The sequence below is a fragment of the Salvelinus sp. IW2-2015 genome, linkage group LG8, assembly GCF_002910315.2.
Source record: "Salvelinus sp. IW2-2015 linkage group LG8, ASM291031v2, whole genome shotgun sequence".
NCBI lineage: Eukaryota > Metazoa > Chordata > Actinopteri > Salmoniformes > Salmonidae > Salvelinus > Salvelinus sp. IW2-2015.
In genome coordinates, this window is record NC_036848.1 from 3,691,021 (window position 1) to 3,703,942 (window position 12,922).

The following is a 12,922-nucleotide window of genomic DNA, read 5'->3' on the forward strand; positions in this document are numbered from 1 at the left end:
CTCTCTATACACTCTCTCCTACACACTCTCTTAATACACTCCCTCTCCCTCTACACACTCTCTTAATACACTCACTCTTAATACACTCACTCTCCCTCTACTCTCTCTCTACACTCTCTCCTACACACTCTCTTAATACACTCACTCTCCCTCTATACTCTCCCTCTATACTCTCTCTTTCTTTGTACTCTCTACTCTCTCTATTCTCTCTACACTTTCTCTATACTCTCTCTACACTCTCTTAATACACTCTCTCCCTCTACCTCTCTACACTCTCTCTACTCACTCCCTTTCTTTATACTCTCCCTCTACCTCTCTACACTCTCTCTACTCACTCCCTTTCTTTATACTCTCTCCCTCTACCTCTACACTCTCTACTCACTCCCTTTCTTTATAATCTCTACCTCTCTACACTCTCTCTACTCACTCCCTTTCTTTATACTCTCTCCCTCTACCTCTCTACACTCTCTCTCTACTCACTCCCTTTCTCTATACTCTCTCTACACTCTCTTAATACACTCTCTCCCTCTACCTCTACACTCTCTCTACTCACTCCCTTTCTTTATACTCTCTCTACACTCTCTTAATACACTCTCTACCTCTCTACACTCTCTCTCTACTCACTCCCTTTCTTTATACTCTCTCTATACCCTCTTTATACTCTTTCCTTCCTCTGTATCTCACTTTTAACTTCTTGTCCCAGTGTTCCTATTAGTCGTAGTTCACATGGAATTTAATTATGTGACATTAAGTACTAAACCTGTTCATTAATTCACCCCCTCCCCAGCCAAGAGACGGGGAGCCTCTTGTGACGGTGCTAGCTGAGGGTCCTATCAGGGTTAGGGAGGGCCACTTCTCCCGGCCGCGGGGCAGCTCTGACTTGCTGCGGGCCCCCAGCCGCTTCCCTGTCCCCGAGAGCAGGGTGGTGCTACGAGAGGTGTCTGTCGTCTGGCATCTGTACGGAGGGAGAGACTTCGGGGGCAAGGCCATGTCTATACACACGCAGCATGGAAACAGGTCCCTATGCACACATGTACACACAACCCAGCAACAGGCACTTGAATTTGGAAGATTTCTCTTACTGATCATCAAGCTCCTCCCTCTCTCTCCTCTCTCCTCTCTCTCCCTACCCTCTTGCTCTCTAGGGGTCGCACTGCCCCGTCTGGGATGCGTGGATCCCCGTCCCGCTCCACTGCTCCGTCCCGGCCTCAGAACTCGTGGCGCTGGGCTGGAGGCGGTGGACGTCAACACAACTTGCTCATGGAGATCCAGCTCACCAAGGTAGGGAGAGTATGTACACTACATAACCGAAAGTATGTGGACACCTGCTCATCGAACATCGCATTCTAAAATCATGGGCATTAATATGGAGTTGGTCTATAACAGCCTCCACTCTTCTGGGAAGGCTTTCCACTAGATGTTGGAACATTGCTGCGGGGACTTTCTTCCATTGAGCGACGAGCATTAGTGAGGTCGGGCACTGATGTTGGGCGATTTAGGCCTGGCTCGCAGTCAGCGTTACAATTAATCACAAAGGTGTTTGTTGGGGTTGAGGTCAGGGCCCTGTGCAGGCCATTCAAGTTCTTCCACACCGATCTCAACAAACCATTTCTGTATGGACCTCACTTTGTTCACGGGGGCATTGTCACGTTGAAACAGGAAAGGGCCTGCCTCAAACTGTTGCCACAAAGTTGGAAGCACAGAATCGTCTTGAATGTCATTGTATGCTGTAGCATTAAGATTTCCCTTCACTGGAACTAAGGGTTCTAGGCTGAACAATGAAAAACAGCCCCAAACCATTATTCCTCCTCCACCAAACTTTGCAATTGGCACTATTCATTTGGGCAGGTAGTGTTCCCCTGGCATTCGCCAAACCAAGATTCGTCCAAATGTGATTCATTACTCCAGAGAACGCGTTTCCACTGCTCCAGAATCCAATGGCGGCGAGCTTTAGCATTGTGCATGGTGTTCTGTGAGCTTGTGTGGCCTACCACTTCGCGGCTGAGCCGTTGTTGCTCCTAGACATGTCCACTTCACAACAACAGCACTTACAGTTGACTGGGGCAGTTCTAGCACGGCAAAAATTTGACGAACTGACTTGTTGGAAAGCTGGCATCCTATGACGGTGCCACGTTGAAGTCACTGAGCTCTTCAGTGAGGCCATTCTACTGCCAATGTTTGTCTATGGAGATTGCATGGCTGTGTGCTCGATTTTATACATCTGTCAGCAACAGGTGTGGCTCAAATAGCCGAATCCACTCATTTGAAGGGGTGTCCACATACTTGTGTGTGTGTATATATAATGTATGTAACTTGAAAAATACAGCCAGTATGATGCTGTGTTTTGCATCATACCAGCTGTATTTCTGTGTTCTGAAAGTTATAAATCTTAAACTTGATTGCCGACATGCAAAACATTTTGGGACTATATAAACAATGGACTAAYGAAACAAATACCAAAATGTTTTTTAGGGTGGAGTTTTCCTTTAAYCATACTGTGAGTGTGTGGTAATAAAGCCATAAGACCTGACTGTGACAGAGGTGATAGAACATTTATGCCACTGTAGTGGTTGGGGGTTAACTAACCATGTTGTAGTGGTTGGGGGTTAACTAACCATGTTGTAGTGGTTGGGGGTTAACTAACCATGTTGTTTAGTGGTTGGGGGTTAACTAACCATGTTGTGTGGTTGGGGGTAACTAACGCATGTTGTAGTGGTTGGGGGTTAACTAACCATGTTGTAGTGGTGTGGGGTTAACTACCATGTTGTAGTGGTTGGGGGTTAACTAACCATGTTGTAGTGGTTGGGGGTTAACTAACCATGTTGTAGTGGTTGGGGGTTTAACTAACCATGTTGTAGGGTTTGGGCTAACTAACCATGTTTGTAGTGGTTGGGGGTTAACTAACCATGTTGTAGTGGTTGGGGGTTAACTAACCATGTTGTAGTGGTTGGGGGTTAACTAACCATGTTGTAGTGGTTGGGGGTAACTACCATGTTGTAGTGGTTGGGGGTTAACTAACCATGTTGTAGGTGGTTGGGGGTTAACTAACCATGTTGTAGTGGTTGGGGGTTAACTAACCATGTTGTAGTGGTTGGGGGTTAACTAACCATGTTGTAGTGGTTGGGGCAGATCTAGCAAACTGACTTGTTGGAAAGGTGGCATCCTATGACGGTGCCACCTTGAAAGTCACTGAGCTCTTCAGTAAGGCCATTCTACTGCCAATGTTTGTTCATGGAGATTGCATGGCTGTGTGCTCGATTTTATACACCTGTCAGCAACGGGTGTGGCTCAAATAGCCAAATCCACTCATTTGAAGGGATGTCCTATATATACAAAAGTATGTGTGTGCAAGGTGTGTCCTTACAGTACTTGCCTTTGATTCTTTTCTCCGTACAAACTAGAACGCTAATTCATTTCCCCCATCATAAGGATATGTTCAGTTCAAGTGTAGCATAAGTGTCAACCAGTCCTTTTGTTAGTGGAGACAGCAAAAAGCTACATAACAAAAGCAAAAAGCTACACTAATTGTTTGCAACCATTTAGTTAAGTGTCATTCCTGTTCCAGGTGAGCTTCCAACACGAGTCCTACCCAGTGGTGGTGTCTGCAGCTGGGCCGGCTCTGGAGGGAGAGGGGCCTGGGGTCGGGGCTGTGGGGGAGCAGCCTCTGTCCCGCCAGGTGTTCATTGTTCAGGAGCTGGAGGTACGCGACCGCCTGGCCTCGTCCCAGCTTAACAAGTTCCTCTACTTGTACACCAGCGAGAGCATGCCCCGCAGGACACACTCCAACATGGTGAGAGAAGAGGCTTTTTAAAGCCGTTTCTCATTATTTCCTTTCCGTTGTGAAAATCTGTTCTTATTAATGATTCTCATTTCCAAGGGAATTCTAAAGTTTTCTCTGAGATTTGGTTTGTTGTAATCCTACCTAATGTGTTGTCTATGTCTGTGTGTTCCAGTTAACAGTGAAGGCCCTGCAGGTGTGTCCAGACTCTGGTGTAGGTGGTCCAGAGTGTTGTTTAAGAGTGAGCCTCCTCCCCCTCCGACTCAACATCGACCAGGATGCCTTGTTCTTCCTGAAGGATTTCTTCAGTAGTCTGGCTGCTGGAGTTAACCCCTACCTGCCTGTGGACCCTGCAGCTGAGAGTGAGCACCTTCACTGTGTTCTCTATACTCTACATAATAAGTAGGGTCACATGGAACAGGAAGAAAATCATACATAGCATACATGGTGCTCTGTATCATGTATCTCCTCCTCACCCACTTGATACTTTCTCCTGTTTTCTTAATTTTCTCTYTTCTCTCTTTCCTCTCACAGTGAAGACAGACCCTTCCCAGAAGCCCGCTGAGGATGGGGTCAGTGGCACGGAGACCACTGCTGGTCTGGGTCCTGACCTCACCACTTCTGTAGAAACCACCTATAGCGAGCAGAGCTCCTCGTCCGCTGGCTCCACCTCTTCCACTGATCAGCCAATCTACTTCCGGTAATTAACTTCATCCTCCCAAAGAGTAAATCTACAGTCTATTTAGAATGTGTGGACATTATTTATACGTTGTCTTTCCTTCTCTTTCGAAGGGAGTTCCGTTTCACCTCTGAAGTGCCCATCTGGCTGGACTACCAGGGCAAGCATGTGGTCATTGAGCAGGTGAAAGGACAAAGAACATTTTAACTACGAACACAGTGAACTCATCTCTGTGGTTATATTTTGTTATGACACACACGTGACATTTGCTATGTGATTGTTTCCTAGGGGACGTTTGCAGGGATTCTTATTGGTCTGGCCCAGCTGAACTGCTCTGAGCTGAAGCTGAAGAGACTCTGCTGCCGACATGGGTACAACAACACGAACTCTGGGGTTTCTCTGTAGTCTGAAGCAAGTGTCTTTTTCATAACGCTTTTCTCTAATATCTCTTCCTTATAGACTTCTAGGCGTAGATAAGGTGATTCAGTACGCTGTCACTGAGTGGCTGACAGACATCAGGAAGAACCAGCTGCCGGGCATTCTGGGAGGTCTAGGTCCCATGCACTCTGTAGTTCAGCTGTGTAAGTACAGGACAGGACGTCACTTGTTTGGTGATCTTTGTTTCTTGGCTTCTTTGCTATTGTCCCTTTAGTAGTTCCTGAGTTATCACCATAGTAATAGAATTGTTCTCTTGCAGTGTGGTTATAGCTAGCATACTCTCACAACCTCATTTAGTGTTGATCTCATTTGTTTTTTGTGTAACTTTCTCTCTCTAGTCCATGGAGTGAGGGACTTGTTCTGGATGCCCATAGAGCAGTACAGGCGGGACGGCCGCATTATCCGGGGTCTCCAGCGGGGGGCCGCGTCCTTCGGCACCTCCACTGCCTCTGCTGCTCTGGAGCTCAGCAACAGACTGGTGCAGGCCATACAGGTACTACTGACCTCTGAACTCTAACCACAGACAGATCAGCTGGCTACAGACTGTCTGTAAGCCATACAGCGGTAGAATACCAATCAAACAAGCATAGACATATAGGTTGAAACAATGCATCCTATGTACCACACCCTATACACTAACCTTAGTCACATGTCATAGATTGCGGCCAAAGGGTTAGCATACCTAAACCATGTAGGAAAGAACTGAATGACTAGTAGCAACCGTATGGGTAGAAGCCACTGGGACCAGTAATACAGGTTCCTCCATTGCTATGATGTGCCTTACTCTCCTGAAGTGTTGTAATATTCCTGCGGTTTCTCCTCTAGGCCACAGCAGAGACGGTGTACGACATCCTGTCCCCAACGCCCCCCCTGAACCGTTACATCACAGAGGGCCGACGGCCCTCCAACAGGTCCCGCCGCGCCCACCAGCCTGCCGACCTCAGAGAGGGCGTAGCTAAGGCCTATGACACCGTCAGAGAAGTACGTGTTCTACTGATCAACAAATCAATCAATAATTGTTCATTTGAGTCAACCACTTTAGAATAATAGCAACAACAAAAGGCTTAGCACTTTCATTTGAACACACAAACTTCTCTTCCTCACCTCTGTCTGTTTCCAAGGGCATGATGGACACAGCTCAGACGCTATGTGACGTGGCGTCTCGCGGGCATGAGCAGAAAGGCCTGCCTGGTGCTGTGGGCGGAGTCCTGCGGCAGATCCCACCCACCGTGGTCCGTCCCCTAATAGTGGCCTCTGAGGCAACGTCCAACCTGCTGGGGGGCATCCGGAACCAGATCAAGCCAGATGCACGGAAGGAGGACTTCTTAAAATGGCGCTCTGAAGAAGGCCAAGAATGATGATTCTGGGGGATTAAAGGTTAAAGAAATGGGGGGGGAAATTGTTATGTGTGTGAACAGATGAAGGGAGTGAATGTGTGAAAACGTGAGTTTAAATTATTATTTTTAAACTACTGCAGAGTGATTGACACCCAGTATTTTATGTGGTTCCATATGGATCAAGACAAAACAATTGTATCTCTTTCTTCAATCCAATCAAATAGAGTTCAGTTCACTATCCTTGCAGCAGTACGTACATGATGAGGATACTCTACCTTTATTAGTATGTCAACATATCACTGTCATTCTGGGTTGTCTTCATCTTTAGATGTCAAAGGGCAAACAGGGCTCTAGTCTAGTATAAAGTCTGTAGTAGTGGTAGGTGGGATTAAACATGTTAATCAGTAGCTCTCACAGTCTTCTGTTGATCAGACTATGGGCCGGTTTCCCAGTTTGAGATTACACCTATTCCTGGACTAAAAAGCACTTAGAATGGCGATCCTTAATTGAGCATGCATTTAAGGAGTAGACTTAATCTGAGTCTGGGAAATCATTCTATTGAGCCCAAATCAGTGTCCACAGGGATTGGATGGTAATATCCGTCTCTCCTGTAGTCATGGAGACTGAAAGACTGATATAGTGGCCTTAGCTGAGATCCTTCCAGATAGCTGTTAATCAAAACCTAAAAACACAATTGTGGGATTGTTCCATYCTAGCCTGCACACATCCCCACCCCAGTGTTGTTTGTGCCATAAGTTTGTTCAATGATGGGTTCCCTGGCMTCTCCTCCTTTGGTTGTGTTTAGTTTTATTGCCTTCCTGAAACCTATACTCATCTCTCTGTATGCTTACTTGTTCATATTTGACCTGTGGAAACAATGACCTGGGCCTGGTTGTGTTAACTAAATGCAGTCATGGGAGAATTTGGACGATGAACTGAATGAACTAGAGAAACGTACTTTCCTCTATGTCAAATGGCTTCGCTTGAGTTTAATGCTTGCCAGCGCTTGGTCATCTGATTTGTACTTACAGTATGTTAACTGTTTATTTTGTCAGATCAAGGAGGTTGCCCTCAGGGCCTTGGACCTTATCACCAGTCTGGTTCCTTCCTCTCAACAGAACAATTGCTTGACTCGTCTCATTAGTTGCCTTCCTCCATTTTTGTATTATGTTAAACTAGTATCATATTATTTTTGAAAATAAGTGTTGGTGGGATGTGTCTAGAGGGTTAAGATTGGGGGAAAAGGGGGGATTGTGGTAAAACATTTAACATKATCTTTTGTTCAATGCGTTTAAATTGTGTGTGTGAGTGTAATGCATGTTTGTGGGTTAGTGGTTTCTTGTGAGGGTGACCCGTGGGTTGTATTGGTCACAGGTCTGTAATTACCATTTACCTGTAAGAATGACCTGTATAATACCAAGACAATGAGTACAGAAAAATATATACTAAAAAAATAAAACAATATAAAAAACGTAACTTCACGGTTTTTGTGATTTTTGGAGGGGACGGTTTACAAAATGTATAAAGGAGTCCTCTGCTTTCCTAAAATAGTTTGTACGGCTAGGAAGCTGTTTTAGGATTATTGCTGTTTGGGGGAAACTATTCACTGTTGCACCATCGACATTTCCGATCCACATGTAAACGCATTGTTTTTAGTTTGCACAGTAGAGAATCATAGATATTGTTGATCAATACAGTATATATTGACAAAGTTACCGGTTCTCTCACTTTCCCCCTCAAAGCAGATTCGTCGAAAGCGTTTCACAGGGATGCTGGACCATGTTGACTCCCAATGATTCCCACAGTTGTGTCAAATTGGTTGGATGTTTAAATTGTCTCAAGACTTTAAAATMATTCTTTAACCTGTCTCCTCCCCTTCATCTACACCGATTGAAGTGGATTTAACAGGTGTCATCAATAAGGGATCATAGCTTTCACCTGGTCAGTTTGTCATGGAAAGAGCAAGTGCTCTTTTATGCATTTTTTTTATCCGGTTTGTTCGGATCCCAGGCGACGGAGGTGAGAGTGAGGTGGAGTTCAATCCCATTTTCGTGAGTCATGATCCCCAAATTGGATTGGAGCGTACTGGTTGAGGCGGCTGATGGGGTGAGTGTCTCCGTATGACTACAACTGTCTGGAATGCCAGAGAGTTTCGATTGGACAAATTCAGGTAGCTCCATAGAGAGACAAGAGGACGCATCTTTGTATCAGTGCCATTTTATAGCTTATGTATCAAATCAAATGTCACACGCGCCGAATACAACAGGCGTAGTAGACCTTACAAGCCCGTAACCAACAATGCAGTTTTAAGAAATTACCTTAAAAAACATAAAAATAACAAATAATTGAAGARCAGCAGTAAATAACAATAGCGTGGCTATATACAGGGGGTACCGGTGTCGAGGTAACATGTACAGTTGAAGTCAGAAGTTTACATACACTTAGGTTGAAGTCATTAAAAMTCGTTTTTCAACCACTCCACAAATTTCTTGTTAACAAACTATAGTTTTGGCAAGTCGGTTAGGACATCTACTTTGTGCATGACACAAGTAATTTTTCCAACAATTCTTTACAGACAGATTATTTCCTTTATAATTCACTATATCACAATTCCAGTGGGTCAGAAGTTGACATACAGTAAGTTGACTGTGCCTTTAAACAGCTTGGAAAATTCCAGAAAATTATGTCAAGGCTTTAGAAGCTTCTGATAGGCTAATTGACATAATTTGAGTCAATTGGAGGTGTACCTGTGGATGTATTTCAAGGCCTACCTTCAATCTCAGTGCCTCTTTGCTTGACATCATGGGAAAATCAAAMGAAATCAGCCAAAAGAATTGTAGACATCCACAGGTCTGGTTCATCATTGGAAGCAATTTCCAAACGCCTGAAGGTACCACATTCATCTGTACAAACAATTGTACGCAAGTATAAACACAATGGGACCACGCAGCCGTCATACCGCTCAGGAAGGACACGCGTTCTGTCTCCTAGAGATGAACGTACTTTGGTGGGAAAAGTGCAAATCAATCCCAGAACAACAGCAAAGGACCTTGTGGAGATGCTGGAGGAAACGGRTACAAAAGTATCTATATCCACAGTAAAACGAGTCCTATAATCGACATAACCTGAAAGGCCGCTCAGCAAGGAAGAAGCCATTGCTCCAAAACCACCATAAAAAAAACAGACTACTGTTTGCAACTGCACATGGGGACAAAGATCGTACTTTTTTGAGAAATGTCCTCTGGTCTGTTGAAACAAAAATATAACTGTTTGGCCATAATGACCATCGTTATGTTTGGAGGAAAAAGGGGGAGGCTTGCAAGCCGAAGAACACCATCCCAACCGTGAAGCACGGGGGTGGCAGCATCATGTTGTGGGGGTGCTTTGCTGCAGGAGGGACTGGTGCACTTCACAAAATAGATGGCATCATGAGAAGGGAAATGATGTGGATATAGAAGCAACATCTCAAGACATCCGTCAGGAAGTTAAAGCTTGGTCGCAAATGGGTCTTCCAAATGGACAAAGACCCCAAGCATACTTCCAAAGTTGTGGCAAAATGGCTTAAGGACAACAAAGTCAAGGTATTGGAGTGGCCATCACAAAGCTCTGACCTCAATCCCATTGAAAATTTGGGGACAGAAAAGGCGTGTGCGAGCAAGGTGGCCTACAAACCTGACTCAGTTACACCAGCTCTGTCAGGAGGAATGGGCCAAAATTCACCCAACTTATTGTGGAAGGCTACCCGAAACATTTGATCCAAGTTAAACAATTTAAAGTCAATGCTACCAAATACTAATTTAGTGTATGTAAACTTCTGACCCACTGGGAATGTGATGAAATAAATAAAAGCTGAAATAAATAATTCCCTCTACTATTATTCTGACATTTCACGTTCTTAAAATAATGTGGTGATCCTAACTGACCTATGTCAGGGAATTTTTACTAGGATTAAATGTCAGGAATTGTGAAACTGAGTTTAAATGTATTTGGCTAAGGTGTATGTAAACTTCCGACTTCAACTGTACATGTAGGTAGAGTTATTAAAGTGACTATGCATAGATAATAACAGAGTAGCAGCAGTGTAGAGGGGTGGTCAATGCAAATAGTCTGAGTAGCCATTTGATTAGCTGTTCAGGCTTGGGGGTAGAAGCTGTTTAGAAGCCTCTTGGACCTAGACTTGGTGCTCCGGTACCGCTTGCCGTGTGGTAGCAGAGAGAACAGTCTATGACTAGGGTGGCTGGAGTCTTTGACAATTTTTAGGGCCTTCCTCTGACCGATGATGTACTGGGCCGTACGCACTACCCTCTGTAGTGCCTTGCGGTCGGAGGCCGAGCTGTTGCCATACCAGGCAGTGATGCAACCCGTCAGGATGCTCTCGATGCTGCAGCTGTAAAACCTTTTGAGGATCTGAGGATCCATGCCAAATCTTTTCAGTCTCCTGAGGGGGAATAGGTTTTGTCGTGCCCTCTTCATGACTGTCTTGATGTGCTTGGACCATGTTAGTTTGTTGGTGATGTGGACGCCAAGGAACTTGACGCTCTCAAACTGCTCCACTACAGCCCCGTCGATGAGAATGTGGGCTTGCTCGGTCCTCCTTTTCCTGTAGTCCACAAGGGGGCAGTGTTCTGGTCTAGAAGCATGGTTTCCACTGCTCCTACAGTTTTGCTTCAGTACTGCAGTTTAACTGACACGGCCCAGAAAGACCCAGATTTTCATACACTGCCACATAGAGAAGTCAGATTTGAACATTCCAAATAAGACATTGTGCGCAAAACATCCATTGAATAATTCAAATAATTGTCGCTTAGGCTGATTTTTCTCCATCACTTACAGCCGAAGATATTAACATTTTATATCCATCGAATGTCTGCCATGTTTTTGGATGACGTGATGTCATCAGTGCTCGCGATGCTCCCTGTGCACACTGAGTGCTATTGCGTGTGTAATGTTGGTCCGTATAAACCGGGTGCAACCCGGATATAGATGTTCAATGAATTGGCCGTATGCAAACATGAGTAGATCACCTTTTAAACAATGGTCAGACATCTTTGACGCAGACTCCAGTTATTATTATACCTCAGTGGTGACAGCATGGGCAGCACCATTGAGGCTGTCTCCATTGTAAAGTAGTCAATTTTGTTCTTCACTATTGGCTGATTCCTCCTGATGACCCAGTTGGACATGACTACAACAGGAGGGATTAGCCAATGAAATTGGAAGTCCCACCCAGTTGACTTCATTAAAATGGTGGATGCCCTCAATTGTTTTGTCTATGCTAATATGGCCTTTTGGCCACTAGAGGCCTCTATCATTCTCTATGGTCCCTTCCTGTTTGGTTCCGTTTGCTCTGTTTAAAGTCATTTAAAGCTACTGTATCCAATTTAGGTAGAATAGTTAACTAGTCTTACAGCTATTCTTTGGTCTAACTAATACAGATAGATTTTACCTAAATTCTAAATTCTAAGTCTTGATTCTTGTTCTAGTGATTGTGGTTGTATGGCAATATTACTGTGGTCTTTCTCCAGCTGGGTCTTCTCCATGGCTTACCTGCAGAACTGGTCACAGACTATGAGAAGAATGACGACTTCCTGTGTAAAATACACAGGGTTTTGCTGGAGGTGAGGTTCACCATAAATAACCTGATATTGGTCTTCATTACTTGAGTCATAGTTCTATCAACTCCTATTTTGGTGAATAGGATGCATACTGCTTTTATTACTAGGGGAATATGAGGACATCTAGTGGTCAGGTTAGGTAGAGTCCCAGTCACATTCTCTCTGGCTGTTTCATTCTGCTTGATAAATTGTAGGTTGTGTGATTGTAGGTTTCCATTCTTTTCCTATGTAAACACACTGCATTGTGTAACCTATAACCCTATTGTCACTAGGGCCGTGACAATACCAGTATCGCAATATGTTTTCCATGGCAAAAATAAAAACATGAAGCAGACCAAACTCTTTAGTCCTTTAAAAACCTGTTGTATGTAAAATAGTGTGTGTTATAGCTTGGAAATAAATACATGTGACTCTAGATGACAACATAACAATGTTTGTTTCCAACATTAGGGCTGTTTTCCTAAAGAGGTTAAAGCCACTTCGTGTTTTGTTTCCTTGCCATGATACTAACGAGTATCGTCCTGGCCCTAATTGGCACACACACACAGAGAGTAACCACAGATGATGTGAAGTGTATCTGTCTCTCTTCTGTCCAGGTGAAGGTGCTGGAGGGCTGTCTGCAGTGCCCAGAGTCTGGCCGTGAGTTCCCCATCTCCTTGGGGGTTCCCAACATGCTGCTGAATGAGGCATAGAGGAGAGTGGTTGGGTTGGGGGGGGGTTGGTTACCCCCAACATGGGCTCTTAGATGTACAGAGAGAAATACACCACTTATCCATACGGTAACCCCCCATTTGCCCTTCTCCACCATCTCACACCAACCATTCATTGTATGGGACTGCTGGCATTAGAAGTGAGGGCAAAAAATTGATTCCTGTTTAAGACTGTATAGGAAGAAATATATGTTGAAGTGGTTATATAGTACAGTACATGGGGCAATGGGATGTGAATACACCGCCGCCCCCAGAAAACCACAGAACTGATCTGAATGCTTCTATGTTGTCCAATATCTGGGAGATGATTTTGTTTAATTTATTAATTTAATAAAAAGTATAATTCCTTGGTTTCCTTGCAACCC

The 12,922-nt window shown here is 44.5% G+C and overlaps 2 protein-coding genes across 2 annotated transcripts in view; both read left to right on the forward strand.

Annotated features, from left to right (window-relative positions):
- Window positions 1–7,708, forward strand: part of LOC111967091 (autophagy-related protein 2 homolog A) — a 37,554-nt gene extending 29,846 nt beyond the window's left edge. Inside the window, exons 30-40 of the mRNA XM_070444683.1 lie at window positions 788–1,017; window positions 1,146–1,281; window positions 3,566–3,790; window positions 3,954–4,140; window positions 4,313–4,478; window positions 4,571–4,640; window positions 4,746–4,828; window positions 4,917–5,038; window positions 5,234–5,388; window positions 5,721–5,876; window positions 6,017–7,708. Coding sequence (XP_070300784.1) covers window positions 788–1,017; window positions 1,146–1,281; window positions 3,566–3,790; window positions 3,954–4,140; window positions 4,313–4,478; window positions 4,571–4,640; window positions 4,746–4,828; window positions 4,917–5,038; window positions 5,234–5,388; window positions 5,721–5,876; window positions 6,017–6,253 — 1,767 coding nt within the window. The 3' untranslated portion in view covers window positions 6,254–7,708. The remainder of the gene's footprint in view (window positions 1–787; window positions 1,018–1,145; window positions 1,282–3,565; window positions 3,791–3,953; window positions 4,141–4,312; window positions 4,479–4,570; window positions 4,641–4,745; window positions 4,829–4,916; window positions 5,039–5,233; window positions 5,389–5,720; window positions 5,877–6,016) is intronic.
- A 479-nt stretch (window positions 7,709–8,187) lies between these two features.
- On the forward strand, window positions 8,188–12,908 carry LOC111967250 (multifunctional methyltransferase subunit TRM112-like protein). Its single transcript, XM_023992140.2, has 3 exons — window positions 8,188–8,338; window positions 11,758–11,850; window positions 12,444–12,908. Exons 1-3 carry the CDS (start codon window positions 8,291–8,293, stop codon window positions 12,537–12,539), a joined length of 237 nt encoding a protein of 78 aa, XP_023847908.1. The 5' UTR covers window positions 8,188–8,290; the 3' UTR covers window positions 12,540–12,908.
- The last annotated feature ends 14 nt before the right edge of the window (window positions 12,909–12,922 follow it).

Excerpts from the sequence above, each read along its gene's own strand:
- LOC111967250 (XM_023992140.2), top strand. The coding sequence starts at position 8,291 with ATGATCCCCAAATTGGATTGGAGCGTACTGGTTGAGGCGGCTGATGGG. Across the intron at positions 8,339-11,757 it reads TGGTTGAGGCGGCTGATGGG|CTGGGTCTTCTCCATGGCTT; the intron begins GTGAGTGTCTCC and ends GTCTTTCTCCAG. Across the intron at positions 11,851-12,443 it reads TACACAGGGTTTTGCTGGAG|GTGAAGGTGCTGGAGGGCTG; the intron begins GTGAGGTTCACC and ends TCTTCTGTCCAG.